Source organism: Egretta garzetta, unplaced genomic scaffold (genome assembly GCF_000687185.1).
Source record: "Egretta garzetta isolate BGI_Z169 unplaced genomic scaffold, ASM68718v1 scaffold108, whole genome shotgun sequence".
NCBI classification, from domain to species: Eukaryota; Metazoa; Chordata; class Aves; order Pelecaniformes; family Ardeidae; genus Egretta; species Egretta garzetta.
In genome coordinates this window covers 1,358,844-1,384,266 of record NW_009260614.1, presented here as the reverse complement: position 1 = coordinate 1,384,266, position 25,423 = coordinate 1,358,844, and the positions used below count along the sequence as shown (strand labels likewise).

At 52.5% G+C, this 25,423-nt stretch overlaps 1 protein-coding gene across 1 annotated transcript in view; it reads left to right on the top strand.

Annotated features, from left to right (window-relative positions):
- MPO (myeloperoxidase) overlaps positions 1 to 25,423 on the top strand; it is a 34,108-nt gene that overhangs the window by 5,432 nt on the left and 3,253 nt on the right. The window contains exons 2-12 of the mRNA XM_035900567.1: positions 9,162 to 9,236; positions 10,902 to 10,995; positions 11,501 to 11,676; positions 13,136 to 13,259; positions 14,562 to 14,691; positions 15,994 to 16,200; positions 17,222 to 17,537; positions 19,990 to 20,150; positions 21,864 to 22,110; positions 22,509 to 22,679; positions 24,861 to 25,098. Of these exons, the coding sequence (XP_035756460.1) occupies positions 9,164 to 9,236; positions 10,902 to 10,995; positions 11,501 to 11,676; positions 13,136 to 13,259; positions 14,562 to 14,691; positions 15,994 to 16,200; positions 17,222 to 17,537; positions 19,990 to 20,150; positions 21,864 to 22,110; positions 22,509 to 22,679; positions 24,861 to 25,098 (1,937 nt within the window). The 5' untranslated portion in view covers positions 9,162 to 9,163. The remainder of the gene's footprint in view (positions 1 to 9,161; positions 9,237 to 10,901; positions 10,996 to 11,500; positions 11,677 to 13,135; positions 13,260 to 14,561; positions 14,692 to 15,993; positions 16,201 to 17,221; positions 17,538 to 19,989; positions 20,151 to 21,863; positions 22,111 to 22,508; positions 22,680 to 24,860; positions 25,099 to 25,423) is intronic.

Here is a 25,423-nt window from a genome sequence, read left to right as displayed (position 1 = left end):
GGAACAAGATTTCCAGGTGAAGACAGAGCGTGAGTGCAGGAAAAATCAGCCACATTGTTGACTGTAATGGAGAGGAGTTACATCCCCATCCTTCTAGCCAGAGACCTTAGCTGAGGTAAGAGTGTCTGATGGCACCGTCACTTGGGCCAGTTTAAAGTGATTGCTGCAAGGCAGTCGTTGACTCTCAGCCTTCTGGAGTTGGGAGGGGTTGTTGTATATTCATGCCAAGACAGAGCTCTCGAAGTCCTGTACTCCTGTCCGCTCAGGACTGACTTGGTAGGGTTTCTGCTCATCTTGTGCCAAAAGTGCTTTCTTCCTGCAGTGGAGCGAAGTGACTGGAATGCAGCAGCACAACTTCAGCCTGTGAGGAGAGGAGAAGCGTGGCTGGGCTATAGCTGTGGCAGTAATGTTGTGTCTGGGCATCTGCTTGGTCCAGGCGCAGGGTGGGACCAGGACCAAAGCACATCCACGCCTGCTGGTGAACTGCAAGCACACTGTGCTTCTCACACATATCCTGTGCCGGGCTAACGTCTTTGCTCCTCTATCGTGCTTCCACCCCAGGCAGAGCACCCTGCTGCTCGTGTCACTAACTCATCTCCCCTGTTGGAGCTGTGGCTGCTTACAGACCCTTAAGAAACATGGCCTTGACTCTCCCTGACTTAGTGGGACTCAGTCAGAGATGATGAGGGCGCAGTGTTTCAATCTGCCAAGGAAGAGGGCTCCAGCCATATTGTGTTTTGGGTAATACCAAGATAGGATGTACAGCTGGGAGCTTGAAAGATGCTGGTTTGTGAAAGCTGTGTGCAAGAGAAGGCCCTGGTACAAGTGCTCTCCCAGGCTTCAGAAACCCAGAGCCTCTTCCCTGGTGAACTTTGCCGCTTCTGGGAAAGCTTGCCCTGCCAGATCAGAAACGGTCATTGCCCGGACACCTAAACCTGGCAAGAGGAGATCATGAAAAGGTGGCTGCTGTTGGGAACTGGCCTGCAATTTGGTATGTTGTGAAGAGGAAACTGAGCCCAGGACTTGGGCACTTTCTGATCTCTAAAAGCCCTTTCCAAAAGAAGCAGCGTACCGTGCGTCATTTGGGACTGTAGATCCCAGTTAGTGTTCTCAAATGCTCAGGTGACTTGGGAACACATCAGCTGCTGTGTGCCACTAGCTCCAGGACTTCTCCGTGTCCTGCTCCATTGTGAACTTTTTCTCCATTACTGGTGCCACTGCAGAGCATGAGACTGTTTTTTTGCCCCTCCTGTGAGTAGATCTGATGGCTGCTGAGCAGCCTTGCAAGACTCAGAATTTCTCTTCTCACCATGGCAAACCATGGCCACAGTTACAGAAGCCTCCCAGCTTAGCTGGCCCCCATGAACTTTTGAAGGTCTTGCACAGCCCTTGTTATTAGGGTTTCTTTTCCTTCATGTCCTGCCTTCTGTCCCAGAGCATGCTGGGAGCCCAGCAGGCAGACGTGGATGCATTGGTGTCCATCCATGCTCTCAGGAGGTGCTTTGCTTACAGGAGTCAAGCAACGCCTTTCACCAAGTCCCCAGTGGGGCTTTTCTGCTGTCCTGTTCTTAGCCCAAAGTTAAGGAATTTCAGAATGTCTGAGCTCAGGCAGGGTCTGGGTAGTGGGTACAAAAAATGTTTAAAGCCACTGGAAACTCCCTAACACTCCCTGCAACTGCTTAGGGGAGCTGAGCCTTGCAGGGAGAGGGACAGCCTGGCAGGGAGAAGGCAGGGTTCTCGGGCTGAGGTTTATATTGCTGTGATGTCCTTTGTCAGCTCTAACTTCTGTTTTTTTCTTTTGTTTTCTCCTTTTCCCACTCAGTTAAATCCAGATGGGTCTGTTGATCAAAGCAACTCCTCACCAACTCCTCCTCTGCCACCTTCCTGCCTTGTCATGGGCGAGCAGTGTCCAGAGCAGGCATCACTGGTCGTTCTCAAATGCAGTGATGTACCTGATCAGAGTAAAAAGAAGAGAGGCTTCTTCTTCAAAGGAAAAAAGCTCTTCAAAAAACTTGGGTCCAGTAAGAAAAATTAACAAGGGATTTCTTGTTCTGTAAAGACTGCCTATGCAGTACACATGGGGACTGAGACTTCAGGAGAAGCCCTCTGCAATAAGCTGTTGAGAGTATTTTCATAGGGAGAGAGTGTATGTTGTATAGAGAAAGCTCTTCAGTGGGTCTGTGAGCTGCGGTCTCTGCTGAGAGCCCAGCTGTGGGTGCCTACCCAGTGTGGGCAGTGGCTCTGAACACCGCGTCATGGCACTGGGGGGTGTGAGGCCTCAGCTCTAGGATACAGCTACCTCCACAGTAGTGTGTCCTGCTCCGTGCAGCCCTCAACACACCAATTCCCTGTAAATATTTTAATTTAAAAATTATATTCTGGCTGTAAGTTAGCTAAATGGCTTTTCCCAGCAAAGCCCTGGCCCCTTAGGAAGAGATCTCTTGTACTACGCACCCTGGTATTCCTCTGGTCCAAAGGAGGTTGTGTCAACCCCTTCACTTCCTGCAAAGAAAATCTGCATTTTTCTGTTTCCGTGAATCCCCTTTGCTGTCTCTGGGCTGACGAGTGAGTTATTTGTACTGTAAACCTGTAAATACGCAGCTGTGCCTAGGAGCATCCCACACTGCCTCAGTCATGTCTCATCACAAGGGTTCCTGGGGAGGAGGGAGCGATCTTGGCTGGTTCACCTTGACCACGCGCTGGCTGGGGACTCTGCCTTATTTATTTATTTATTTACCTGTCTACTTATTTATTTATTTATTTCTCATCTGCCTCTCTCGCGGTTTTATTTGGCTGTTTCAGTGGGCTGCTCCTGAGCTGGAGCATTTGGCGAGCAGAGCTGGGGATGGAGAGTTTGCAGCTATTTTCATAGGAGATGATGTGTTCCTTGAGTTAAGACACATCCCTTTCTATGCCACGGAGAGTTTTGTACTACATGGTTTCTACCCTTTTCAGTGTTTCTTTCGTTGCATGTTTCAGTGGGGTACTTGTTTCGAGAAGGACAGTTATGTGAGGTAACGTGAATGATGCCAGCACAGTGGCCACAAGTGTTGGTGATGATCTGGTATGTTTTTATTTAATATCAAATTTTATTATAATAAAGTCTATTTTCACAAAAATACATTTTCCTTAAAAAAGCAAAAGATTCAGTGATGCTTCTTTGGGGGGTTGGGGTAGAGGGGAAAATGGTACCGGTCACTTGCACCTTGAGGATGCTCACAAAAGCGGGTTCCCTGTGATCATGGTGTGAGCCGCCTTCTGTGGGGGTGAGAAGTCTTTGCCTCTCCTGTTTCAGGAACCTAGTCCTGGAGGAGAGAGCACCGAGGTGCGGTTACACGGTGTTACACCAAGTCCAGACCTCAGCTGGCCACGCGCGTAGCCCTGCTGCGCTGCCTGGGTGGCTCCATGCAGCGTGAATTCCCGGGTCTGGGCACTGGAGCCCCTCGCTGTGGGTGCCACCAAGTGCGGGGGGACCTGCACAGCCGGATTTCTTCCCGCGGTTCTGTTCTCTGCTCTTTGGCGTTACCCATGCGGGGGTGCTCCTGGATGTGAAGGGCTGGGGGCTGGAGTGGCTGTCCTGGTGCTAACGCCTCCCGCAAAGGGCTTGCAGGTCGGCAGGGAGGGTCACTGGGCCAAGGCTGCCGGGAGCACCCGGGCCATGCGGCTGCGCTCAGGCTTCCCCATTGTGTTGATGTAGCAGAGGAGCGAAGGCAGCATCAGGTATGGTGGCTACATCCAGTTGACTGCTTCATTCCGCGATGAGTTCGTGTTTAGAGCAGAGCAAAAATTAAGAGGTCAGCGATGGGTTTTGTTAGAAGTACGCCTTTTACTTTTTAAGTTTCAAGTGCTTTGGGGTTTTCCATTTTTTAATTGGCTCCTCCACAACAATCTTGTAGGTGGAACCCACAGCCTGCTTGCAGGCTCCCTGAACCTCTGACGCAGCTTCCAGAGAATGCAGGTGCGTCTCGTGCCAGCAGTGACTGGTCCTGTGCAGCTGGCGGGACCTGGCCAAGCACCACCAGCGGCTGCGTAGGGGTTGTTGCAAGGGTCTTCTCTTGTGTTTCTTAACTGAGAGGTTAACAGCCTACTGCTGGGAGCCCTGAACCAGCGCTGTGCCTGGAGAAGAGGCTTTGCTGCCTCTGTTCCTCCCAGTTTGGGGAGGTTCTGGGTGCTGCTGCCCTATGCAAAAGCCTAAACGTGTATTACCAAAACTGCCATGCTCTTGGTGTTCGTTTTTGTAGTGCCACCCAGCAGGCTATTCAGTGCCCAATCCTCCTGTGTGGATCCACTCTGGCTGCTCAGTTCTGCAGGGCCTCGATGCTGTGCGGTCTCTGATCTGGCCGGAGAGGGGTGGTGATGCTGGAGGCAGACTGAGCTTCCCTCCAGCCCTGCTAGGAGTGGCGTTTTTTTCTGCCTGTTTGCCTACAGGATGTCTGGAACTGAGCAAAGCTGCTGTCTGCGGCACCTGACCCCAGGAAAGGAGGAGGAAATCGCTGGGTTTTCCCCTCTTATCCAGCTGGAATGGTTCAGCTGGGTGACATTCCTTATATGCTCCAATATACTTTGGCTAAAAAAGGAGAAAAATAAGGAACCCCCAACAGTGCTGAGCTCCGACTGTGAGTCCTGGCTCTGTTCCTTGTTCTTACGGAGTAGCTGATGCCTCCTGGTCCCACCAGTGGGAACAGGGGCACTTGAAGCTGGGCTGGGGCGTTAGGTGGGGCTCTGCAAAGGCCGCGGGCGGGCAGACATTGGGTCAGTTGTGTGGGGTGGCAGCTCTGTCCTTTGGTCCTCTGGGAACTCAGCCAATGTGGCAAAAGCCACCGCGGGCTTTTCTGGGGATTTTGCAGGATTCCCCTGGCAGGAGGGGCTTGGCTGGGAAGCTGCTGCACCTTAGGGAGAAATCTTTCAGGAGGATTTTGATACCACGGTGAACCACTGCGCTGGACAGGAGTCAGGGCAAGGACAGACTGGAAGTTCTGAAGTAAGAAAGTTGCTGCAGCAGTGAATGCTGGAAGGAGTTTCCATGACTTCTGAGTCAGACTTAAGTGATGGAAGTCATCAGCGACCCAGTAATTTGTTTTCAGCTTGCCCTGCCACAGAGGAAGTCGGTCGCCGTTCTAACCGAATTTACCAGCTGGCATTTCCTAACCAAGTTGTTGAAGGTCTTTTGAAAGAAACTGCCCGTTGTTGCTTTTATCAGTTCATCGGGGGATAAACTGAAGAAGAAAACCCTTGGGAAGAAAAGCAGTGGCTGTAATGTTCTGGGGTCTGCCCAGAGCCGAGGGCCAGGCCTGCAGGACGGCTCCCTTGCTCCTGGTGCTTCCTCCCCCTTTGCAGAGCCCTTATGACCAGGAGGTGCACGTCGGCTCCTGGCTCCCAGGCACGTGCTGGGCCATCTCCCAGCAAGTTTTGCTGTGAGAGAGGCAGACCCTCATCACTTCACAGTCACCCTAATTCCCTTGGTTCCCCAACGCCAGGCAGGCTTCACAGCAAAGCTGAGAGGAGGCTTCTTGAGACCTTCAGGCTTTGGTAGCTAAAGGCAAAAGGCTACAAGAAACAAAAAAACAAGGTGAAATGTAGTTATAATCTAGATGTTCTGCGTTGCACCCTCTGCTTTTAATTGCTGTCCTGTATCCCAGGTGTCACTGGCACGTCTCTGCAAGCAACAGTGCCTCAGGGCATCGATGTATTGAGTCCTTACTCCGGAGGAGCAGCACGTGGTCTCGTCTTTGCTGCTGAAGGTGGTGAGCAGGAGGGCTTGGCGCTTGCATTGCTGCTCAGCAGAAGGCTCCCACAGATACGTGGCCTTTCACGTGCACATCTGGGAGCAGGGTCACCATCCCCAGAGAAAACAAATGTTCAAGAGACAAAGCACCTCTCAGAACCTTCCCACTTCCATGGTTTCTGAAGCAGTTTTGAGAGCAATTAAGTAAGTTCCTAATTGTGAAATGCAATTATCAGCACAGATACGCACTAACTGTCTCACTCGCCTCTGAAAAATCCTTATCCTCTTCTAACCGGTGAGCTGCATGATACAGCAGAGGAAGCCCATAGATAACGGCTTTGAAAATCTGCCAGCTCTGCCCCTTTGCACAAGAGCAGTGCTGTGCTCACCGTTGTGCAAGCAGTGGTGGTGGCAGCTCGGGCGGGCACCCTCCTTCTGCCTCAAACACACGGAGCTCATGGGATCATGGAAAGGTGTGGGCTGGAGGCACCTCCTGAGTCTCTGGTGTCCCCCAGGGCTGGCTGGAAGTTCAGGGGAGGTTGCCCAGGGTCTTGTTCAAAGTTGCACTGTCTCTGAGGATGCAGATCCCACCCCTTTTCTGGGCCCTGTCCCAGCACCGCACCACTCTCATGGGTGTTTTTCTTATGTCTAATGGGAATTTTCTCGATAGCACCACATGCCCATTGCTTCTCCTTTCATTGGCACTCCAGGAAAGTCTCTGGCTCTACCTGCTCCATAGCCCTCCCATGAGACAGCTGAAGCTGATCGTGAGGCTCCCCTGAGCCTTCTCCCCTCTCGGCTGGCCAAACCCAGCTTTCTAATGTGTCTGTACTCTCAGTGCCTTCCCTCCAGTTTGTCAAAAAACAAAAAACGCCAACCTGCCCTGGACAGGAGAGGACACGAGCTCCGGGTGCAGCCTCACCTGTAACTCACTGTAAGATTTGCAATTTGCTTTGCAGCTTTCCTTTCAAGCACAGAAGGACCAAGGCAGGGTGTCGGACGGTGTGTCTCCACCTGCCAGTAGCTTCGGGGATGCCTGCAGAGTTGCTGCGAGAGGCTCTGTACAACCGCTGCGGCTCTGGAGTGCCCCGGGCAGGGAAGGGTTCAGCTAACAGGCATTCACTTAACCTGCCCCAGGGGAACACCCGCAGAGACTCGGGTGCCCTCAGCCTGTGCTGCTCAACTGAGGAGTTTCTGTGACAGAAGGAAGAAGGCAATTGCGATGCACAGTTAGGAGTGAGCTGAGGAGCGGTGCCAGCGAGCAGCTCCTCTGCCCCTCTGTACACCAGCTCGGTCAAGCACGTCATTCCGCGACCCAGCAGGATCCCCCTGCCCTTCCTCGCGCACAGCTGTAACACAGCAGGGTTTCGTCCATCGGCTAGATTTGTGCCGGCAGGGAGAGGGGCTTTGCCAGATGAGCTCCCAGTACACGGCAGCCTGGGCAAGGGCAAGTCCCTGCCTGAGCTGCCCGGTGCTCAAGATGCGCAGCTGGAGGTTGGTGAAGCCCGTTCCAGCCATCATCCAGGTGCCTCGTCCTGCTGCTCCTGTCTACCAGGGAAGTGCACCAGTGAGCCAGCAGCGTGCCCTTGTAGCCAAGAAGGCCAATGGCATCCTGGGGCACGTTCAGAGAGCGTGGCCAGATGCTGGAGTGGATGATTGGACCCCAGTTCAGGACTCCCCAGTACAAGAGACATCGACATTTAGAGAGAGTTCATCAATGGGCCACGAAGGTGAGGAGGGGACTGGAGCTTCTCCCCTGTGAAGAAAGGCTGAGGGAGCTGGGCTTGTTAGCCTGGAGAAGAGAAGGCTGAGAGGGGATCTCATCAACACGTACAAATATCTTAAGGGTGGATGTCACGAGGATGGAGCCAGACTCTTCTCTGTGGTACCCAGCACCAGGACAAGGGGCAATGGGCACAAACTGAAGCAGAAGAGGTTCCAGTTGAACGTGAGGAAGAACTTCTTGACTTCTCTGGAGATATTCAAACCCTGCCTGGACAATGTCCTGTGCACCCTGCTCTGGGTGATCCTGCTTGAGCAGGGGGGGTGGGACTGGGTGATCCCCGGAGGGCTCTTCCAGCCCCTGCCAGTCTGGAATTCTGGGATTCTGCACCAGCAGCAGCATTCATGGACCCTTCCAGACCCCAACAGGGACGTGGGGCAGGGCAGGTTAGGGAAGTGAGATGGGGAGTGCTGAGCAGAGCAGACGCCCCTTAGAGCTGGTGCCTCCATGGATGGGAAGACACCTTTTTCAACCTTTAAGAGCAGCAAAGGTTGAAGAGCACCATGGGGGAAGGAATCCTGTCCCTGTAAGACATCCCCAGAAAGAGTCCAGACTCTCAAACCATGGCAAAGCACTGCCTTACATCTCCCCCCCACAAAACCCCAGGGATGCCCTGCTTGAGCATCGGGCTGTGTATCCAGGGGGCTGTGCAGGAGCCTCCCTTGCTAGGGAGCCGGGGTGGGAGGTGGGTGCTGCGCCACCTCAGCCTCATGCACCATGGGGGTGTTTCCAAGCTCTGTGGGTCAGCCCCGCTGGGGCGCCCGCGGCAGATAAAAGCGCAAGCGCGGAGGGGCTGTGGTCAGGACAGCAGAAGATCGCAGGTGAGAGCCCAGCCCATTGCGCGCTGTGCACGCTGGCTTCTGATTTCGTGGAGCACTTGTTTTGGGGGGGGGCTGGGGGACTGGGGCATGTTTGGAGCATCCAGCTGAGGTCTGCGCTTTCACTGCCTCGCTCCAGTGCTGGCAGAGCCGCTCTCTGCCTGGTGCCGAGGGAGCACAGCGAGGATGTGGCTGGACCCCATTGCTGCTGTCGCCAGGGGTTCCTCCACAGGGAATGGGTTTTGGTCAGCATTTTAGGGTGGACTCTGGGTACCTTTGCCAGAAGCTCCATGGTGGGTGCTAAGCACTGTGCAGTAGGCGCAGCACACAGCTCCAGGCTCATTCTGATAGAGCTGATTGCTTTGGAGCAGCCCTGGGAGGTGAGTGGGTCAGCTTTGGGCTAAAACCACCCCAAATGTTGATGTGTAGAGGACCTGTGATGCTGCCCTGGCTGATCCCTCATCCCCTCCAGCTCTTCCAACCCCAGGCACCAGCTCTCCCTGCATGCTGAGGGTTGCTGCCCGGGCTCCCTGGCAAGCTGCCTGCCTGCAGCGCTGGCTGCACGTTCTGCCCCTGCTCCCTTTCGTATTGCCCCCATAGTCCCAATGCCAGGTGTCCCCCCCAGTGCCTGGGGCCCCCTGGCTCCCTTTCCATGCACCCCTGCAGGGACCTCCCAGGCAGCACACCCGCTGCTGGGGAGCGTTGTATGGGGAAGAGGACAGCTCCTGAGCTCCCTTAACGTGGGCCATCAGCAGTGTCAGCACTGACCTGCCCAAATACATGGCAAGATCCACAGATTCTTGGGGTTTTTTTCACGTCTTGCATCTTTTTGCAGGGATGAAGGCAGAAATCTTCCTGGGGTTGCTGGTGATCCTCAGCCTGTTCCAGGCATCTGTATCTTCTTCCTATGGTATTGTCCTTTTCTCGGGTTTTGCAGCTCAGGGGCTTTTCTGAGTAGGAAAGATAAAGCCTAGAAGAGCCAGAATTATTCTATTGCATGCAGCGAAGCTCCGAAGAGGTGTTGGGAGAAGCACAGTCAGATTGTATCTACTGCGGCAGCAGCGCTGGCTGTTTCATGTTTTTATCAGTTAACGTCCTATCTGATTTCTTAAAATCACGTTAAAGGAGAGGTTGGTTCTCGGAACCGCTCCATCCCCACAGTATGGGCGCCTCCCTCCCCGCACGCTGTGCAAAGCAGCGAGTGCAGCCTTTCCCGGGGAGCACGGTGCAGCCCAGGGGGCCGCAGGGCTGGCATGGGCAGCTGCCTTGCTGCGTCCGTGCCATTCCTTTATGGGGGTGGGAAACTGAACCCCTCTCTTCTCGGGGGGTGCTGGTTCCTGCTCTTGGGGTGAGCAATGAATTATCATCTCTTTCTGAAGCGAACTCGCTTCAGCTGCTGCAGCGTTTGGTGCATTGGAGCTACCAGGGGCTGTGGAGTTTGGGGACAGGGCAGTCACTCAGCTCTTCCAAGGTTTCCTTAGGTGAACCTGCAGAAGGATCATTATTTTTCAGTACCTAAAGGAGGCCTATAAGAAAGATGGGGACAATCTTTTTAGTAGGGCCAGCTGTGACAGGGCAAGGGGTAACGGCTTTAAACTAAAACAGGGTAGGTTTAGACTGGATATAAGGAAGAAATTCTTTACAATGAGGGTGGTGAAACACTGGAACAGGTCGCCCAGAGAGGTGGTGGAGGCCCCATCCCTGGAAACATCCAAGGCCAGGTTGGACGGGGCTCTGAGCAACCTGATCTGGTTAAAGGTGTCCCTGTTCCCTGCAGGGGGGTTGGACTAGATGACCTCTAGGGGCCCCTTCCAACCCAAAACATTCTATGATTCTATGATTCCAGCCCCAAATTGCTGCTCAAAAACATTGAGAGAGGCCTCTGCCTGTTCATTTACGATGTAAAACCCCATGGGAAGCACGTGCTTGACCTTGCATTTGTCTCAAATGGTGGTCCAGGCAATAATTTTTCTCACCAAGATTGTCAAAGAGGTGAACTCTGGGTTGATCAGGGAAGGTATTTTGCCATCTGGTGCCATTGGGAAGGGCCCAAACTCACCAGAGGGGCATTGGCAACGTGGCTGTAATCAACCTAGGACAAAAAGTGGGGGAGTAAAGACAGCGGTGGGGAAAATCAGCAAATGAGAGCTCTTAATGCTGGGCTCTTGATGCTTGTCACGACAGCCAGTGGGATCGGTGCGGGCTCTCCGAAGGCAGCTATGGAGGCATTGGGATAAGGTGAACCACGTTAATTGGGGTTGAAGAAATAGCAACTGCTCTCCTGTGAAGCAGCAGGAGGGATGATGCCCACAGCTCTCACGGTTGCTGTTTGAGGCCTCTGCCGATGGAGTTGCCCGTGTCATGCTCGGGACTGACCCTCTCAGGCTCCCCCAAGGAATCAGTGTACGTACAGGTATCGAGAGAGAGAGAGAGACAGCAGCAGCCACTACTCCCAGCACTGCTGTGCCGATATCCATGGGTGCTGGGGGCATGAGGAGAACCCCACCGCGGCACGGAGATGCTCCCAGCTGGGAGGCAGCGCTCTTATCTCTGCTTTTTCCTCTCCCTCGCTGAGATCTGCTGGAGGAGCTGTCGGATGTGTCCCTCCTGCGCAGCGTGGAGCAGGCCAAGCAGCTGGTGGATGCAGCCTACAAGCGCACACGCGACCGGTGAGAGTCGGGGCTGGGCTCGGCTGCTGCCATACGCTGCAGCATTGCCGGCCTTTCTTCTCGCTCCGGCAGAGCGGGCAAGGGTGTGAGGTCCGCCAGGAGCCTGGTGGGCTGTAATCCAGCATTTTGCATGCCCTCACCCTGTTTTTACACCACATCTCCAGTCTGTTGGGTCACTAAGAGCTGTAACTCTGTCCTCCTCCACACATGCTGTTCCTCCTGGCTCAGCATTGCTTGGCTCTGTTTCATCCCTCAGGGATGCTCTGTGGAGGAGTGGAGCCAGCGCAGGCCGATTTCTGGTGGTTCCCTCCTATGGAGGGTGGCAGGAGCAGCCCTGGTCTCTTCCAGCTGCTGTGCAGGGGCATAGATGACTCTGCCTGTGTTTGCAGTTCAGTCTGGGAACACCCAGCAGAGCTGGGGTGCCCGATGCTCGGGTGTGCAACCTGCAGGACTCGTGGCTCTGCCCATTTTGGTCCTGCAGATGTTGTTTTATTCTCCCTTGCAGCATAAAGGAGCACCTCCAGAATGATGCCTTGACCCCGGTAGAGCTTCTGGGATATTTCAAACAGCCGGTGGCGGGGACTCGGGCCGCTGTTCGGGCTGCGGATTACATGGAGACCGCCCTGACCCTCCTCAAGGAGAAGCTGCGATGGGCTGTGAGGGGGGACTTCAATGTCACGGGTAGGGACCTCACTTTGCTGGGAGGAAGGCAGAGGATGAAGATACCGGGTTTGGTCACTGGGGTTTTATGGGGCTTGGGAAGAGGGAATGAGAGGGGGTTACGATGGGCCACAGCTCAAATCCCTCCCACGCGACTGCAGTGGGGCAAAGCTGGGTTATTTTTCTGTCCTCTCTTTCCATCTTAAAAAATTATTTGGGGGTTTATCAGTTAATTAAAGTGCTTTTTGCACGTCTCTTCTGCAGTACAGTGGTCAGTGTACCAAGGGGTCAAATCTTGTAAGACCTTGCCAGATGATATTCTCTTGCTCGAGTGGGGAACGAGCAAACGCAGAGGACGTGACTCCCAATAGCCCATGCTCTGCCAGACTCCAGCAGGAACAGCCAAAGTCACTGCCGAGTTGTTCTGCATTGGGAAGAGGGTGCTGGGAGAAAGGCACAAGCAGAGAATGAGAGCAGAGCAGTGTGAAAGGACGTTTCAGCATGTGTCTTGATGGAGCAACGTCCTCTGTGAAGTGGCCGTTCTGGCCTCCCAGCAAGCCCGGTTTGCTGAGAGCTGGAGGCAAGTTGGGGGCAGTAAGAGGAACAGTTCAGGGAGGCACAGAGAGGGCTCGTGCCATGTGAAGGTGAACTCATGGGGCTCCCCAGCATTACAGCAAAGCACTGGCAGGCTGAGATGCGCATCATCGGGTGCTCCAGCATCACCGCCTCCAGGCAGGGCTGACTGCTCAGCTCCAGACTCTCCATCCAGGAGTGATCTCCAGCACCGCTCCAGAGATTTGCCAGAGCACTCAGGAGGCAGCAGTGGCTTCTTAAACCATTCTGTGACCCAGCTGTGGGTGGCAGCAGTGACTAGGAAACCTCTGAGGGGCTCGGATGTGGTGTGCTAGCAGCAATAGCCAAGAAGGCTTTGCTGGTTGAACTCGGCCACTTCTCACGTGGGGAAACCCGTGCGGTGGAAATGCCAAGCCAGCATCCCCCTGTGCTGCCCAGCCGCTTGATGGTTTCTTCTCTGGGCAGCTCTGAGCAGCGGTGATCCAGACTGGTGGCTGCTGCACAGGGGGACAGATTTGTAATGCACCACTGGGATGGCTGGAGCTGTTAGCAATTCCTGGTGGAGGTAAAAAGGGAAGGCAGAGGAAGGAAAAAGAATCGCTAATGCTAGGAAACCATTCCGCTGCTGTACAGGCCTAGCATATAATTATAAATAAGATTTGACCACAACTTTGTTGGGTTTAATGCTTTCCAAAGCAGAAGAAGCACTCTGGTGCTCTAGGGAGCATCCCCAGCACATCTTAGAGCAGGACAGCCTTAGATGACAGCCCCGCGCACTCTTCGGGGTGTGGGGAGAAACCATTCTGAGGGTACAAGAAGGAAAACTTCTTCCCGAGCCCAGGAGGCACCGCAGACCCAGCAGGGCCTGTGTGTTTCTGCGTGTTTATCCCCTGTTGTTGCCTGGCAGACCTGCTGACACCGGCTCAGCTGGGGATGATCTTCGAGGCAAGCGGATGTGACCAGCAGGACAAGAAAATAAACTGCGCCGTGTCACGCTGCTACCGAACCATCACCGGCGAGTGCAACAACAGGTGAGGGTCCATGGGAGGGTGGAGGGGTGGGTCCACCACCAGTGGAAACAGGCCCATGTCCCCATGGATGATCCATGTAGGATGCCTTCTTTAGGGTTTTACAGCCCACAGTGGTGTTTCCTAGGGGTGTGAGGCTTTTAATTAGTCTTGCTTTAAGGGTTCTTGGTGTTGTACATGAACTAGTTCTTTGCCCAAAATGCAAACAGCTCTGTGTTGGGGATTCTTCCAGCCCAGGTCACTGTCACTGGGCTGTGCCTTTCTTCTTTCTCCTGGGCTTTGTCTGGCTCTGCCCCTTGCAGGGTCTCAAAGGGCTTCCTGACCCAGTACCGGTTTCATGCTGGGGCAGGATCTGGCCGTCTTCCTGCCCCGCATCATGCGCAGGAGAGCACCTTCTGGCTGCCCTGTGCCTGGGCGAATGGAGGGGCATGGCTTAACGTGAGAGAGAAGGGAAGCTCTGCTAAAGAGCAGAGTGTTTTAAAAGGGACCGCATAGGAGCGTTCCCCATCCCTGCCCTGTCACCACGAACCTGGTGGGCAGAGCATCTCCTGGTGGGCAGAGCATCTCCTAGGGGGTGCTTTAGCTTTCAGGTATCTGCATAAGAAGTAGGGAGAGCTCTACCTGCCTCCTTTCATTTTCAGACAGTGGTGTCTTCATTCGGGAGGGGGAGCTGGGCTCTGGGGTGGGGTCCATCACCCCTAGAGCCCTGGAGAAGGTGGGCTCAGCTGCGCCCTGTGCCCCATGTCCCTCTGTTACTTGGCCCCAGGCAGGGTTGCACCCATGGTGTATGACAGGATACCAGAGGACACATTGTATGCGTGCACTCTGAAATTAAATATATTATTAGTCTGGTTAAGGCTTTGATGATCCAATCAAACTATAACAATGACTTAGTCCATGACCCCATTTCTGTTAAAGATCACTGGTGATACCATTAAATGAACGAGCGTAAGTCTCTGTCCCTCTTCTCTGATGTTATGCTTTCACCTTTGCTTCCCACCCACAGTCTGAGGTCAAGGGCCCTTCCACAGGATGGATGACACAAGGAGTCACCAGCAACCTGAGTTCTTGCCTGGGAGAGGCTGGGGCTTGGTGTGTGTTATTGTTATTGTTGTTATTATTATTAAGCCCAGGGCTTATTGGTAGCACCAAACCCACAGGGCCGCAGCAGCTCCCTGATCGCTGTACGTCGCTGTGTGGACCCGTTCTGAGGTTCCTGCCTCTCTCTCCACATCCATGAGCTCCTGGCCCTGCCATGATCCTCATGCCACTCATGGCTCGCCGTTCTTCCATTCGCTCTGACAGGAGGAACCCATCACTTGGATCTTCTAACAGAGCCCTGGTCAGATGGTTGCCAGCAGAGTACGAGGATGGCGTGTCAGTGCCCCACGGGTGGACAGAAGGAAAGCGTTTCTCAGGATTCCCCTTTCCACTGGTAATGTTTGTAACAGTCACCTGAAAATGCAGTAGCAGGGCTTAGGGATCGCTCGTCCGTGGAGAGGCCACCGGCACCAAAGCACACGTGGTGGTGACAGAATCATGGAATCGTTTGGGTTGGAAAAGCCCTTTAAGATCACCAAGCCCAAGCGTTCCCCTAACCCTGCCATCCCACCATTAAACCCTGGCCCTAAGTACCACATCTGCCTGGCTTTTAAATACCCCCAGGGGTGGGGACTTGACCCCTTCCCTGGGCAGCCCCTTCCAGTGCTTGACAGTCCTTGCGGGGAAGGAATTTTTCCCAATGTCCAACCTAAACCTGCCCTGGCAGGAGGCGGAAGAAGGTAAATTCACCAACTTTAGGCTGATCCTATGAGCATCCCCAGGGTGATCTAACAGCCATGCTTTCCAACTCCCATGCTTTCAGGAAAAGCAAAGGAAAATTAATCTGATGGCTGCAGAAGCACAGGATAAAGAATTACACACCGTGTTCTTTTGAATTAAGTGCATTTAAGCCAAAGTAATTTACTCATCTTTGTTGATCTGGAAGCTGGTTGTCTCCTAAAAAGCAATATTCCAGACTATGAAATGAATAAGTGAATCCCCAGAATAAAAAATAGCCCACTAGAAATTCTGTTGGGGGGTGGATGGGTGGGGGAAACTGGGGGGGGCGTGTGGCCCCTGTGGCACCTGGATGGAGCAGGAACACTGTGGTGTGGTTCCTGGTCACCTGGGCTTGGTGCAACACCACCTATGAGGAGTTTTCTGCAGTTCTCTGTGTTGTGTGCCTTATGGTCATGCTTTCATTGTGCTCCCTAACTCTGCTCTACAGCCCAGGGTCAGAGCTCAAGCAGAGTTCTGACTACTTTTTCGGTAATAATCCATGAAGGAAGAACCGGGAGGGGAAGGGATGAGAAGGGAAGAGGGCTTTGGGAGAGTGTCCTGCTAGAAGGAGCTTACTCAGGTAACTTTCAGAAATTCCTAAAGCCTGTTTTTTTTCCACACTTCTATTTCAAAGCCGTCCTTTAAAACCTTTTGCCTCCCTTTCCCTGGCTCTTGATGAACTGCTTCCATATGTCCATCAAGGGATACTCTTGGCCTCAAGGCTCACAAACCTGGCTGGAACCAGCACAATGCAACGGGGGCACTCAGCAGTGCCTTCCAGAGGCAGAGATCTGGGGTTTTGTTCTGTGAAGCGTAAGGAGTGCCTCGTGAATTTTTGTTGATGACCCTACAAACTGAAGCACCCATTCGTACAAGATATCTCCTCATGCCCGCGTTCTGCCCTCACCCCCTGCAGGTTCGAAAGGTGTCAAACGAGATTGTCCGCTTCCCTCCCAGCCAGCTGAGGATGGACCAGCAGAGGTCACTCATGTTCATGCAGTGGGGTCAGTTTATTGACCACGACCTGGATTTCAGTCCGGACACCCCAGCCAGAGTTTCCTTCGGTGGCATGGTGGACTGTGAAACCAGCTGTGCCAAGCAGCCCCCCTGCTTCCCCATCAAGGTACAGCCAGCCGCCTTCTTGCAGGGGAGAGAGGGAGAGGGTGTCTACCTTCCAACCAGGAGGTGTTGGTGGCTCTCCCGGTCCTTGGCCATGAAGGGACATCCTCCCAGAGCAGGCCAAGGGGGTCACCCCATGCTCTGCAAGGTGTTGGGTCCCAAGGGCTGTCCCTAGATGTCAGGCACCGTCACAGCCCATCTTCCCCCCTGTTTCCAACCATCTACCCATCTCTCTCAATGATATGGTTTTGCTTTGGAGGTAGGGCACAAAGGCAACATGGGTGATGCCTGGATCAGCGTAAATGTGTCAGAGCCAGGAGCTGATGGGTGTCAATACCCCAGCAAATCCATGCCCCTCATGATGGCTGGGGCATGGGGCATGAGGCAGGGCAGTGATGAGCATCTCCCAGCAGTGGCTAGGCATGAGCACAATCATCACATTGCAGGCTCCGCTCCAGTAAATGCTTAATGATGTAGGTGTCCACCCTGCAGCCCTGCTCTCCTGCCTGGCTCTCCCCGCAGCCCTGCAGCTCTGGCTCTCCCACATACCCCTATTTCCCTCCAAGGAATACTCAGAAGGGACGGAGCATCACTGAGTGTTTGCCCAGCGTGCATTTGAGAATGCAGGCAGGGTCACACGTTCTGGATGACAACTCTCCACAGCATCGACATGGGCACTAAACTCCAACATGAGACAGGAACACCTGAGCTTTAAAGATCCACCCTGATATGTATATATTCAGGGAAAAAAGTTTAGGAATCCATAGGACTTTATGGAAATTTAAAGCATCTCCAGACTTTCATGCATATTTGGGACTTAGACTCCTAAAATAGCATCTCTGCTGTCAACCCAATCCTTCGTATCTGAGATTTATGACAGACCTCCATGCTATCTAGCATGGGGACTGTCTTTGAAATGGCTTCTGCCTGGCTTTTCTTACAGCTGTAGTGTCACAGTGCAGTTCCTGCACCCCTGAACTGGCAATGATTATTTATTTACTTATTATTCTTTTATCTTTCTGCAGATCCCACCCAATGACCCACGAATTAAAAACACGAGAGATTGCCTCCCTTTCTCCCGCTCAGCTCCTGCTTGCACCAGAGGCAGAGCAATTCGGGATCAGATCAACGCGCTCACCTCCTTTCTCGATGGCAGTGTGGTGTATGGCAGCGAAGTGCCTTTGGCCAACAGGCTGAGGGATCAGACCAACCAGCTGGGCTTGCTGGCTGTTAATCGGAATTTCACTGACAGGGGGAAGGCATATATGCCCTTTGACAACATGCGGAAGGACCCCTGTCTTATAGTCAGCAGGGGAGCTAAAATCCCTTGCTTTCTTGCAGGTAAGTTGGGTGCTGGCATCCCTAACCCTGAAATCCAGATAGAACAATTCCACCAGCTCCAGCTCACATCTTTAATTGTTTGGTTTTTTCTTATTTAAGTAGAAAATGGAGCATAGCAAAACATCTTGCAAGGCTGAGGCAGGCTGTGCTAGGTAGGAGAAAGGTTTGCACTCTCTCCAAGTCTCCTTTGGTGACCATGTGCCTGGAGTGAAGCTGTCCCATCTGCGCTCAGCAGCTCTGGTGCAGGGCCCAAGAGAGCACCTGGGGCTGCCGGAGGTGACCTGGGAACCCGTGCCATGATGGAGCCCAGCAAACGCAGCACTAGCAGACTGGCCTGAAGGCAGTGGCTTGTCCATACTTGTCCTTTGGTGGCTGTCTGTATTCCATCAGGATGGGTACAGGCATGTTGGTGTTGGGCTGAGTCACCTCCGTGAAACATTTGCCCATGCACCTGCTGCACCGTGAGAGGAGCTTAGATCCCAGCTGGGCTGAGGATGAGGCTGGCCACAGACCAAGGGGACCTCTTAAGATGTGTCCCCATCACTGAGAAGGCTGGGGGTGCACTGGCAGTACCCCAGCCAGGTCATCAGCGCAGGCCTGTAGTCCATCAGGATGGCCTCCTGCTCCGTTTATCATGCTTTTGGAGTCCTCTTGACCACTTCTTCAGCTCCCAAATAACTCCTTCTTCCCTGGGCAAAGCCATGCCTCCCCTCCAGCTGAAACACTGCACAGCCACCACAACCTTCCCAACCACTGCCCTTTTCTGTCTTCTCCTTGCCCCCAGCCCACAGAGACAAAATAGCTGCCCTGGAGCCATGAGCACTGCTCCCTTCCCCCTGGCCCCTGCTGGTGAGGACCAGGGTGTTGCCACATGCCTGCAGGACCCCAGGGAGCGATGTTTCTGGTACACCTTCTGAATTCACGTCTCACTCCCTGGTCCTTTTCTCTTGGGAAGCAGGACCTGCTGGCTAACTCCTGCTGGCTTTGGCAACACGGGACTGCTCACAGCGCTGCCGGAGAAAGCTTGAGGGCACAAAGGATCGCATCAGCTGTGCAGCTGTTTTCTATTCCCTTGGGCCCTTACATATCTGGCCCGGGCTCCTCTGGAGAACATCCCCATGGTCCCTGGATACCATCCGGACCTGGTGGTGGGACCGGTGGGAGGAGTCTGCTTGGTGTCATCCTCCAGCGCCCTCCTCTTAAGCTCTGGGTGTTTTATGTTTCCTTCAGCCTCTGCACTTCCACGTCTGTCTCAGCCCTTGTTCCATGCCTTCAGCTGCTTCCCTGGTTCTGTGCAGGTCTCTCCTTGGCGAGGACCACACAGGACCTGTGGCCAAGGGCAGGTGCCCAGTGACGAGCAAAACAGGCAGGCGTATCGGATGGTCCCCAGGGTGGGCTCCCAGCCCCCGGGACTACGCAGTGAGGGGCTGCTGGAGCAGTTGTTGTTCCACAGCCATCAATGAATTGACAGTGAACAGTTCAGGCTGGCTCAGAAGCTCCTTTGAAAATTCAGGGTCTTATTTGTGACTTTTCCGGTCCCTGAGAACTGGGGAAATTTTGCACGTGCAGTCGCCTGACAGGATCCAGACATTTCCCACTGCAGCTCTGTTGGAAGCCCTGGGTGGATGCGTTCTGCCTGAGGAGACCCCACAGTGCTGCTTTTGTTTCTTCTTCCGCAGTCTCTCACAGGCAGCCTTTGACAGCAAATGAAAAGGGTTCTGTGCTGAATGCGAGAGCAAATCCCTCTATTTACCATGGGACTAGGGGACTAAATCCGACATATTTACTTTTCTCTGAGTGCTTCTTTATACTTTCATCACCTGCTTGCTCTTGGGTTTCTTGCCCCAGATGGTTGAAGAAGGATTTAGTATTTCATTGTAGTGCCATTTCTAATCTATTCCTTCGGGTTGTGACTCATTTTGCTTTTGCTCTTACTCACCAGAGAGCTTGACTGTGACTGTCATCTTGCTTTCGCTGTAGTTTCAGCTGGTTTGAAGGATGCCATCCAGTTTGCAGAGCTCCCTTGGCCATCCCGACTTCCCTTCGCGCCTTTTCATTTCTCCCTTGAGCTGTGAGACTGCTTCTCTAATATGGGACCCTGGAGAACACCTACATGTATTTAGCTTCTTAAGTTAATGCTCCTAGCCATTATTTGAAAAAAACCCTTCCCCATCTCTCTGTGATGCTAAGCACAACTGTGGTGATGTCTTGGCTTTTGCTGCTTCAGCAGAAATTTGGCTTTTCACTGCTGTTCTCCAACCCTCAGGGCCCAGACCCTGGCTTCCTTCTCCTCCTGTGTGTTTCTTACCTGTCATCTTCACAATGCAGATATCAAGACATCTAAAAATTTCTCGGGCTGTGCTTCCTGATGTGACATTTGCCTCCTTCTGTCAGGAAGCAGCCAAGCGCAGGTCTCTGGCAGTGCCAGTCTGCTCACTTGTGCTACTCCTAGGTGATTCTCGAGCAAACGAGATGCTGGGGCTGGCGACCATGCACACCCTCTTTGTTCGGGAGCACAACCGCCTGGCTAGGGGCCTGAAGAGGCTAAATCCCCACTGGAATGGAGAGAAGCTCTACCAGGAGGCACGGAAGATCCTGGGTGCCATGATCCAGGTACCAGCCACCATGTTGTGTGTCCTGGTGCTGCTGCCTTGTCTTGCAGCCTCACAGAATTAATGCAATGGGCTTTCTTAGTGTGGGGTGTCCAAAGGATGCTGTATTTTGGGGGGTAAGTGACCAAATTCTTTCCACCAGCACCTCTTGTCCAAAGCAAAATCACACAGGGATACCTGGAATAACAAGCACAGAGGGGTCCCCCTCCATCTTCAATGTCCCTCTGCTGTCAAATTTCCAAATTGCTTGATGGGATTTTAACCGCACATTTTAGTTTGAGAAACACGGGGTCAGAAAAGTTTTTCTACCTGGTGTTTGGTACTGGAGATTGGGATTAAAATTCCTCTGGGTTGTGAGTCTCCTCCTCTCAAGAGATGCCACCAGCCACGGCATTCCCCCGTCCTTACGGCTTTGGGGCAAAGAGCCCCTCAGGACTGTGCTGCACAACAGACCTCGCTCTGAATGAGATCCTAGGGGCACAGACATATTTCTGTGCTTGGAAGGGATCTCTGAAAGGTCTTTTGTCCAGCCTGCAGTTTGGAGCAGGACCAGCTTCAAAGCCAGATGAGGTTTCACAGCAAACAGAAAGGGCCGGCTCTTGTGAGAGAAGAAGACGTGGGGCTTCCAAAGGCAGTGCTTAGTCATGCCTAATTGGAAACCTGTCCTCTGAGTTGGCCCAACAGCAAACAAAAAAAAAAAAAAGCAGGAATATCAAAAGGTTTAAGTTTTTGAAACTGTCAATTTAAATATTCCAGTACCATTGAATAACCACATTGGGTAAGCCACTGAGGAGACTCAAACAATTGTACTAAAGGCATTGTCTCCAGCATCACGTTTAGATCAATGGTTTCAACTTCTTGCACTTTTCAGACAACTAAGACATTTTCACCTCGTGACAAAGAATTTGATTTTTTTAAAATTATATTGTGCAGCCTCCTCAATATCCCCCAAAGGGGTGGCGATATCATCTGTGCCAACACTGTTGACTTTTTCTTTTTCGTCTGAAGCATGTAGGGTGGGAGGGAGGTGGAAATGCAATTCTACCCGGCTGATGGGAATGGCCTCGACCTATAGGACAAGGCGGGAATATTTCAGAGGATTTGGCAGGCTTTCATCTTGCTCTGACCTGCCAAGCTGATGGGGCGGGGAGGAGCATGCCTGGGGACACCTGAGTGCCAAGTCCTCAGCACCAAGGGGCAGAGGATCCTGGTGCACAAGCAGAGGATGAGCGTGTGTCTGGCGCTTCCTGATGTTCCTGGAGCAGTTATGTCCACTTTGCATTTTCATACAAATCACTGCATGTTCATGCAAATCTCATTGCTGTTAAAGAGTGTAGAGATCCCACCATGCATGGCCAGAGAAACCAGGAGCCTGTGCCTGGAGCTGCGGCATGGTACAGTAGCCAGGTGCAGAAGAGGCTTTGAACCAAGGCCACAGAGCTGAAGAAAGAGAAATGTGACTCAGCAGTGCCAGAAAGGATGCTCACCAGACTGCCAGAGCAGCTGGGTGATGGAGGTCTGATGAGGTGAAAGAAAGGTTGGCCCTGGGGAGTCTCTCTGCTCCACATCCATGCGAGCAAAACCTCCTACGTAAATCCCACCAAAGAAGTTCAGCGTGACGCTCCTGTAGTTTGAGACACAAACAATAACTTGGCTTCCAAAGAAAGTGATGGCCAAGCAATTAACTATTCACACTTCTGTTGCTTCCCCCTAGATTATAACCTACAGGGACTACCTGCCTCTTCTGCTGGGAACCAGTTTCCAGAAATTGATTCCTCGCTACCGGGGCTACAATGAGTCTGCAGATCCCCGAATATCCAATGTCTTCACCCTGGCTTTTCGTTTTGCTCATGCTTCAATTCCCCCAACTGTTGACCGTTTAAATCAAAATTACAAGCCCATGGGTCCCAAAATTCCACTCAGAAATGCCTTCTTTGCTGTCTGGAGGATCATTAAAGAAGGTAAAGCCTTTCTTGCACCTCTGCAGTGTAAGTTTATTTCATTCAGCCTTTCCTGCCCTCTCTGGATGAGCTCCTGCTTCAAGCCAAACTTAAAAGCAGTTTGCATTAAATGTATTAAATGACCTTTACTACCAGCCGGAGGTTTTCCCAGCATGGCTGTTCCCTGCAGTCAAATGCGGCCCATCTTATTATGAAGCATGCAGTCTGATTGCTTGATTGCTGTAGACTCTAAGAACGTTACTCAAAGTATTTTCTTTTTAACTCTCTAAGTGCAGGAAAATTGATTCTCTTGTAGCAGAAGCTTATAATTAAATAGATGCTGCGTTCGGCTCTCCTGAGCTTCTTAGCACACACTTGCCACCCTGCACTGCTCACAAGTCCCTGTGTAACCATTGCAGGTGGAATCGACCCCTTTCTCCGGAACCTGATGGCTAATCAGGCCAAGCTGATGACACAGCAGCAAATGGTCGTGGACGATCTCCGGGATCGGATGTTTGAACAGGTTGAAAGGATTGGGTTTGATTTACCTGCGCTTAACATGCAGCGTTGCAGAGATCATGGCCTCCCTGGTAAGTTGGCTGTGGGAGAAGAGCTTCCAAAAAAACCCAGGTGGAGATCAGGCACTCCTGTGATTGAACATTGAGAAACATCTCCAGCCCACGCTTGACTGAAATTGCTCTTTCCCAAACCTTTTTCATTGTTACTGTACAACCGTAGGTGAGTGGACAGGAGGCTGAGCAATGAAGTCAGAGCCTGGATGGAGCTGGAGTTGGCACGTGGAGGCGCACGGCCAGAAGAACATGGGGCATTGCACAGACCAGAGTCAAGTGTTCAGCAACTGACTCACTTGTAATGTTGTTCAAATGGCAAAACTGGGAAAGTAGCTCAGCAACAAGTTTGCAGGGTTGAAATTAGGGCCAGAAGTCCCCCATGGCTTCTCTCCAAGCACCTGTAGTGGTCCAGCCCAGCCACACAGCTGGAATAGCAGATCACAATATGTGACAAAATTCTTGTTGATATAAAGACTGTATCCCAAGAAAAAAAACCCCGACATGTCAGAACCACTCCCAGGGCTCTGCAAGATGCAAACCCAGTGTAATGGCATTGCAAGACGACCTTGAGCTTGTTGATAGGACTTCATGACTGGCTCCTGGGTGTGTCATTGCCGAACAGTGTCATGGGGCTGATATAAGTGCCTGGAGCTGCTGTGTCAGTAATGTCCTGGGAGATGCAGTAGAGCTCACTGTGAAACTGTGAGGAAAAGCATGCTGCATTTTGAGGTTTTGAGGCCAGACAGAGGCTTTACAGTGCATCCAGGTGCATGGGCAGGTCGCAGGACTGCTCTGCCTTAACTGAGACAGAAGGTTGTGATTTTTCCATACTTTATCTAGGAATGTTGTTGTGCAGAACCTGATCTGAACCACAAATCCAGAATTTGCAGCTCTGCTGATCTGCTGCAGTGGGACTGACGTGTATTTCCAGTGTGAGTTTGTGTTGAGCCCCTAGCCCTTTGGGTCTCAGCCCACCCCCTGGGTGCCACCATAGTCCTTGGTGTTAGACAATCTATGAAGGTGATGACGGTATAGCATGATCAAAACAGCTTCCTAATTCTTTTTCTGGTAAAGCAAATTCTCCGTCTCCTTGATTCGTTTGGTAGTGCTGTCATCCATGCTGTATCTTTTTCTCCAAATACTCCCCAGTTTTTAGGCATCCTGCTCGCAGCAGAGATGTGTGCTGCAGCATCATCTCATCTCTGCACCTAGCAGTTCACTGGGTTGGTGGGTAGGAGGAGGCATTAGTGCTCCATTGACTTTAAATCTACTTAAGTGGTCATTTGAAAAGACACCGAGTCTCAAATAGCCCTTTCTGGGAATGTGCCCCGTCCCCCAAGATGCAGAATGATGCACCAATTGCAGGCCAGTAGATTTTCAGCTGTTTTCAGTACAGATACATTAGTCCGGTGGCCCTCTCCCACCTGAAGGAACTCTCTTTGAGTGTGGGATGGCTTGTCCCCGTGGTGAGACAGGGACACGTTGAGACCAGCTGTGGGGAAGGACTTCGCCACTATCCTGTTGTGCAGGAAGAGGTGGCATCAACATCTTGCCCAGATTCACTTCCAACGAAGGCAACATCAATGAGTCTTATGAGGACCTCTCTCCTGTGGCTCTAGACCATACCCTCCCTGAGCCCCCTTAGGGCTCCTGGGTCACAGTGAAGATGAGACATTAAGCATTCCCAGACCCTTCATCTGAGCCCCCACAGGGGTAGGGGCAGTCACGTGCAGGATCAGGTGCCTGAACATGGGTCTCTTTTGCTATTTGGAATGCCCTGGGGTTGCTCCTCTGGCTCGCTGCTGCAGCTTGGGCAGGGCGTGGGTCTCCCATAGCTCCTCGGCCGCATCTCCGGGAGGTTGTTTCGCACACTGTGGCTCTGGAGCCTGCACACAGGCACCTGTGTTGCTGCCGAGTGGAACAGCAAAATGGCGCTGGAAGGTGGTGGAGCAGCTCCCACTAGCAGAGATTGCTTGCAGAGACCCTTCCACAAACAGCGTTGAAATGCCAGGCAGGACAAACTGGCTCTGGAGGAGTGGAGAGTTGATGACATTAATAGAAATATAGACAAATTTAGAAAAATGTTTTAAACTTATTAGGACCCTACCTGTGCCCTGGCTTTGGGAAAGAGGAAAAAATCTTTCCATGAGGGGCAAACACATTACTGATCTGTCTGCTCTGATACCCAACTACTTGCAGGTTATAACTCGTGGAGACAATTCTGTGGGCTCTCCCAGCCTTCTGGATTGAAGGCACTTGGCCAAGTGCTGAGGAATCACGGTCTGGCAAAGAAGTTCATCCAGCTGTATGGGACGCCAAAGAATATTGACATTTGGATCGGGGCACTTGCAGAGCCCTTTGTGAACGGAGGCAGAGTCGGGCCTCTCATGGCTTGTCTCATTGGCACCCAGTTCAGGAATGTTCGTGATGGGGACAGGTAAGAGAGGAGCTGGATACGCAAAACCCAAAGGACAGAGGGGGACTGGAGTTTGTGTGATTTCTTTATGCAGATTTGGAAAGTGTTCCAGCTGTTCGTTGCTTTTTTTTCATTACTCCTGGAAATGTTTCTTTCCCTTTCTGGTGATGTTCTTCTCTGCCTAGATGATGGTTGAAATCCTAGATTTCAGGTTGAGATCCTGAGATTCCTCCCCAGCCAAGCGTCTGTACTCTCAGCCTGTTCACTGCCAGTCCCTACTTGTGCAGACTTGATTGCCCTTCCCCACGCTGATGGTCCACGCCCAGTGTGGATGTCAGAGCTCTTT